The 6,000-nt window shown below is 43.7% G+C and overlaps 1 protein-coding gene across 1 annotated transcript; it reads right to left on the bottom strand.

Annotated features, from left to right (window-relative positions):
- Window positions 1-4,917: 4,917 nt before the first annotated feature.
- Window positions 4,918-5,931, bottom strand: LOC102182018 (olfactory receptor 6N1-like). Its single transcript, XM_005700395.3, has one exon. The coding sequence runs from the start codon at window positions 5,929-5,931 to the stop codon at window positions 4,918-4,920; it is 1,014 nt and encodes a 337-aa protein (XP_005700452.3).
- Between the last annotated feature and the right edge of the window lie 69 nt (window positions 5,932-6,000).

Here is a 6,000-nt window from a genome sequence, read left to right as displayed (position 1 = left end):
GCAGGACCCAACCACACATAAGGATAACTATTCTTCCAACAATGATACTATTCTGCTAACAATGATTATGCTATCCATGCAGAATTCAATTCTCAAAGACAGGCAGGCAGGCTAATAGGGTAGTCATTCTATAGTACTATTAGAATTATATGCCTGGCTTCTTCGCCACAACAGTGCTGAGGTTGGCAATTTTTCAATTTTAGTTGTGCCTAAGGGCATTAACAAAAACCCTGTGGGTTCAGCCCTGTCCTTGGCTCTTGGAATAATTATAGTCTTGCACATGAGAAATAGTAGAGATTCAGGCTTACTCTGACTTTTGCATCCCATGAATTTATTGGAGTCCTGCTTAATTTCGCATAACTTCTTCTAGAATCCAAATCTCTTATTTGGGTCCCCAGTTGACAATCCATTTCCCCTGAGAGTAGCATTCTGATTTGCCTCTCTTCGTGCCTTTCTAACCCTTGTGTGTGTGTTAGTCATGCAGTCATGTCCGACTTTATGTGACCCCATGGACTGTAGCCCGCTAAGCTCCTCTGTCCATGGAATTCTCCAGGCAAGAGTACTGGAGTGGATAGCCATTCCCTTCTCTAGATGATCTTCCCTACCCAGGGATCGAACCCAGGTCTCCTGTGTCTCCAGCACTGCAGATTGATTCCTTACTTCTGAGCCACTGAGGGAGCTCCTTTGTGGCAGGACTCTGTCCCTTACTTTAGAACTATGCTTCTATCAGCTCTGAGAACCTCCTGGATTCCTTCTGCCTATTTCTTGCATTGACTTCTACTATTGCCACTTCCAGGTGTCCCTGACATTTTGGTCACCTCTTTGAGTTCGTTTCATAATACTTAAGTCCTTCTTAGAGTTAATGTAAGCCCTGATGGCCTATCTGATCTTTAGATTGTGGCCATCTCTGATTTGACCCATAAGCCTAGACAACATTTAATGACTCATAATGTTAAGAATAATAAAGATAATAACAATAATAATAATCATTCTTTGAATGATACCCTCAATCTCCAAAGTTACTTTACTTATCACACTAAACTCAAAGGGACTTTTGACCATTTGTAGAATGTAAATCCATCCTCAGAAGATGAAAGTTAATTTCAGCTGAGGAAATTCAATAGACTGTATCTAAGGAGCTAAAGAAAATACTCAAAAATAAGGTCCATTGATTTTATCTTTAGAATCAATGGAATAAGTATATAGCTTCCCAGTGGACTTCAATGAAAAGGACAACTCTCATTTGTATACGTAAATTTTGATGACTTTGTCACATAATCCCTCCAATTACTTTAGTAGTACTGTGAAACACCATTTGATATCAGTTTTATTGAACACTAATCTTGACCAGCTAGAATAGTAGTGATACCAGTCATCATGTCCCCACACTTTGCTTTTGTCTTCATTCATGTTTATACCAGGAATGATCTTACACTACAGATGAAGTTGGGCATAGAAGATAAATTTGAAGAGTCTATAGAACTTGAGAAGCAGAAGAAACACTAAAGCTTAGAAACAGTGGAGCCCCCTGCCAGAAAGCCCTAAATATTGTTTGCCTGTATTCTTGGTTTGTACTAAAATTAACCTGTGAATCCCACTCAGACCCCAATTCATTTGCTTGGGTTCCTGATGATGCTTGTCTAACTCTTGGCAATCCTCTACTCTTAAGGCACTGAAATCTGTCTCTAGGTCCTCTCTCTAGAGTTCTAGCTCTAGATATGATACTCTGGAACACAATTAGAAACTTGCACAATCAGTGCCATTGCCTTGAGAGGCTGCCATGCAGCCTCCCCCACATCCTAGCCTAGCCACCTTGCATAAAAAAATCTAACATGGATGTGTTCTTAATTTTGAGGCAAGTACTGTTGGCAAACTTCTTTTAAGGCAAGACTGAGTCCGTGTTTGCTTCTTCTTTACCTTGACTTGCTCATTCCAGATTTCTTCTCCCTCTTTCCTCAGCGAGGAAAGTACCAGCAAAGTACCAGCATGGAGGTACCAGCAAGCCATCTGGCCAAAACAGCGAGGGTTAAGGTATAAATTGAAGCTGGAGCTCTTCTAATCTAGTATGACAGTTTGTACTGATCAGGTTAATGAGGATAATTTCTCTTTGGCTTGTACAGAGACCTGAAAATGTAATCTGATCTGCTATTAATTACCCTGTCCAATCATTAACATAATGTTTCACTGAATAGAGAAAGACTATTCACACTGCAGGAGCAGTGTATCAACCAAAGCACCATAAAAAAAAAAAGTGCTGCCTTTTGTATTTGGCAGGGAAGCTGTACTATCACTGTGAGAAGGACATGCACTTTGACGTGTTTCTCACCAGTAGGGATGAGTTGTCCTGAGCCGTACACCCTCCTCCAGTTCCCTCAGGGAAATTACACAGAGGTGTGTGATGATTGGCACAGAATAGGGAGATACACTGTGGTTTTGGGAACAGAGTGAAACTAATTAGTCCACAACAAGATTAAATAACTGCATCTTGAGTGACAGGAACATAATGCTTTATCAAATAAATAAAATAACTTTAGATGGCTCTTTTCCATTCTTTTATCAACAAGTATTTATTGAACGATTATTCCTTGTTAAGCTCTGTGCTGGGCACTAGGGATGTAGTATTCAAACAAAACAGATGCAGACCCTGTTTTGTGCAGTTTATAGTCCAGGTAGAGGATGTATGTATATATATAAAATCTCATGCAGAACATTCTAGTGCAGCTGTGAGAAATTTATAATGAAAAAGTGAACTGAACTGAAGTAAACTTTTTGGGAGAAGACTGGGGGAAAATACTCTTTTTCAATTCCATATTAAAAAAGTAAACAAACAAACAAACAAAAAAGAAAACGTGAAAAAGCTAGGGTGCTCTAAGAGCATATGATAAAGAAACTGGGTGGAACTCAAAGAATGAGCCAAGTAAATAGTGAAGTAAGAAAGGGAAGAAAGAATAGCATCCACGAAAGTTATGAGGAGGCAAGCAGGTTTGAGGAACATCCAGGAAGGAAATGAGTTCAGAGAGCAAAAAAGCAACAAAATATGAGACTGAGAGAAGTGTTACATCTTTTTTGGCCATGAACACACTCTAGATGGGCTACAGGCCCTTGAAAGTTGACAGGTTATGTTGGTCACTTCCATGGGGCATTCGGACTTTTTCCTAAGGGCAATGGGAAATAGTTGAAGGTTTCTAAGCCCAGTTGAGCTTAGACTAGTAGATTAAAAAAAAAAAAATCCATATAGCTAGCACACCAAACAAACCCCTCAACTATCTCAGAAACCCGGATTCAAGAATAAAAGAAAGACATGTGTGGATGGAGCAGATGTAGCCTTTCCACTCTATGTCTGCACAGAAGGCTAGGCAGAACCCCTGAGAGGCCAAAAAGTAATTACACTTCTACTCTGGATCCATGTCTTAACCACAAGGAGTGTGTTCTGCAGGCTCTATTTTCTAATTGAGGGTAATTACAAGAAGTTAAAGCTATTAGAGACAATTAGACCCTATACAAGAGGGAACTCTGTGGGTGGTCAGGAAGGGAGTAGGAAGAACCAGCTGGGAAAGTGTTTCCCAAACCACTTGGCATTCTTTGATTCATATTACAGGAGGAGGTTTCTTTAGGGGGAAAGGAGTATCTGCTCCCGTGTGGTGCCTACCTGGAGGGCAGGCAGGTGAAATAGGTAAAGACACACACACACACACACACACACACACATCACTGACAGCCAGTCAAGATTGCCTTTTCCTCAAGCCAAAGTGCTAGAAGCCAGTAAGTGGAAACAAAGAGGAAAGGAAGGTGAAGGTCCCATTACTATTCAATTGAAGACATCTTATTTGAGCAACCCCTTTTTGTGTGCTGCTCTGGATCTAGATGCTGTGGGAGATACATGGTGAGCAGGTGATCTTCCCTTTAGAGAGTTTCCAATTCTATTTGAGATGTTTGGTGTGGCTGGAGCACAGAGGGAGAGAAGGAGATTGGTGAGGGGTGAGGTCAAGAGGGGGCCGCAAGCCAGGAGGAGGAGCTCTGACTCCTTTTCAGGGGCACTGGAGAACCACGGAGAGTGATGAACTGTGAGAGTGTAGTGTCAGGTGTGGGTTTTAGGAAGGTACATCTAGCCGCTGTGGGGAAGGTGGATGAGGGGGGCATGGCAAGGAGCAAGATTAGGGGGCTCCGTCAGCGCTGCCTGTGGGGGGAGTTGGGGATGTCTATGACCATGAGGAGAAAAATGAGGAGGAGAGGCCAGAAAAAAAAGTGACTTGTTTTAAACTCTCTTCATCCACCAAGCCTCCATCACTTTGATTAGTCATTGATTCATTCAATCAACAAACAATTATCTTGCATCTGTGTAGAGCACAGTGATAGGGGGCATCAAGAATAATAAGGATGATGTTATTCCAGTCTTCAAGGGACTTAATTGAAATGAGCAGGACAGTCAATAGCTGCTCTACGATTTTAGACATGGTTCTGATCAGCGGAGAGGCAGACAATCTAAGAAACAGTAGGCAGTGTGAGTGTGCATAAGCCCTAACGAGAGGCGCAGTAGAGGGCATCAAAGTTTGTAGGAGAACGGTATGGTGGCTGTGTGTGTATGTAGAGGTGTGTGTGTGTGTGTGTGTAGACACGTGGGGACATTGTGCACATGCACATAATGAAACCAAAAACTTTAACACCAACAGATGTTTCTATAACACACACACAGCAAGAGAGACAAAGACAGAGAGAGAGACTTTTGCAGCAAGCAAATTTGGGTGTTTTGAATTTTCCCCTAAGAGGCATGTCTGGCAAACTTATTTTACCATGCAAGGATTACCCTGGAATTCCCAAGAACATTAGGTCTGTAAGGATTCAGGGAGGGTTCCTACTCTGTTGGCTCTTTCGTTTGAAGGAGGGAGCAGCAGTGGGCTGAGCCCCCAAGTGCTCAGCCTAGTGCTTGGTGTCCTTCATAGAAGCCCAGGCTGTTCGGAGAAAAAAAATACTCCCTGGGGGTGGTGGGGGCCCGGAGCTCCCCTTAGCAGATGTCCAGTGACTCATAAGCCTTCTCACTGCCTTCTGAACATCCTTGTTTCTCAGGCTGTACACGATGGGGTTGACCATGGGAGTGACCACAGTGTAGAACAAGGAGAAGATCTTGTTCAGGACAGCAGCCCGGGTCGCTGTGGGGACGGCGTACACTGTTCCCAGTGTTCCATAGTACAGCGTGACCACTGTGAGGTGGGAGGAGCAGGTGGAGAAGGCTCGTTGCTTTCCTGCAGCTGATGGAATCCTGAGGACAGCAGCCACAATGTGGATATAGGAGGCTACGGTGAGTACGAAGGGCACCATGGTGACGAAGGAGGCCAGGAGGAAGGTGGTTTTCTCCACAATCTCAGTATCAGAGCAGGCCAGCTTCAGCACAGGGGCCAGGTCACAGAAGAAGTGGTCGATCTTATAGGTTGCACAGAATGGCAGCTGAAAAGTCATGGCAACAGTGACCACAGGGGTTAGGAAGCCACCCAGCCAAGAGCCGCTTGCAAGCAGGACACACGTGTGGAGGCTCATGAGCGATGGGTACTGGAGGGGGCTGCAGATGGCAAGGTAGCGGTCGTAAGACATGGCAGCCAGCAGAAAGCACTCAGCTACTGCCATGGAACCGAAGAAGTAAAACTGCACCACACAGCCCACAAAAGAAATCACCTTGGGACCTACCAGAAGGGTCTGCAGCATCTTAGGGGCAATAGAGGTAGTGTACCAGATCTCAAGGAAGGAGAAATTGGACAGAAAGAAGTACATGGGGGTTTGGAGGTTACGATCAAGGGAAATGATGATAAGGATAAGAAGGTTCCCCAGCAAAGTCACTACATACATTCCCAGAAATATCCCAAAAAGAAAAAACTGTAACCCATGGAGATTCCCGAATCCCAGCAGGAGGAATTCTTTGACTGTGGTCAGATTACCCATATCTGTGAGATTCATGCATTAGACCTGAGGAAAGGAGAGACATAGAGCCAGTTGGAAAAAGACACATGC

Source organism: Capra hircus, assembly GCF_001704415.2.
Source record: "Capra hircus breed San Clemente chromosome X unlocalized genomic scaffold, ASM170441v1, whole genome shotgun sequence".
In the NCBI taxonomy this organism is placed as follows: Eukaryota; Metazoa; Chordata; class Mammalia; order Artiodactyla; family Bovidae; genus Capra; species Capra hircus.
The sequence above is the reverse complement of the archived record's forward strand: the minus strand, read 5'-3'. Positions and strand labels throughout refer to the sequence as shown.

What these genes read in the sequence shown, in the direction of transcription:
- LOC102182018 (XM_005700395.3), bottom strand. Translation starts at nt 5,931, where the DNA reads ATGGGTAATCTGACCACAGTCAAAGAATTCCTCCTGCTGGGATTCGGG.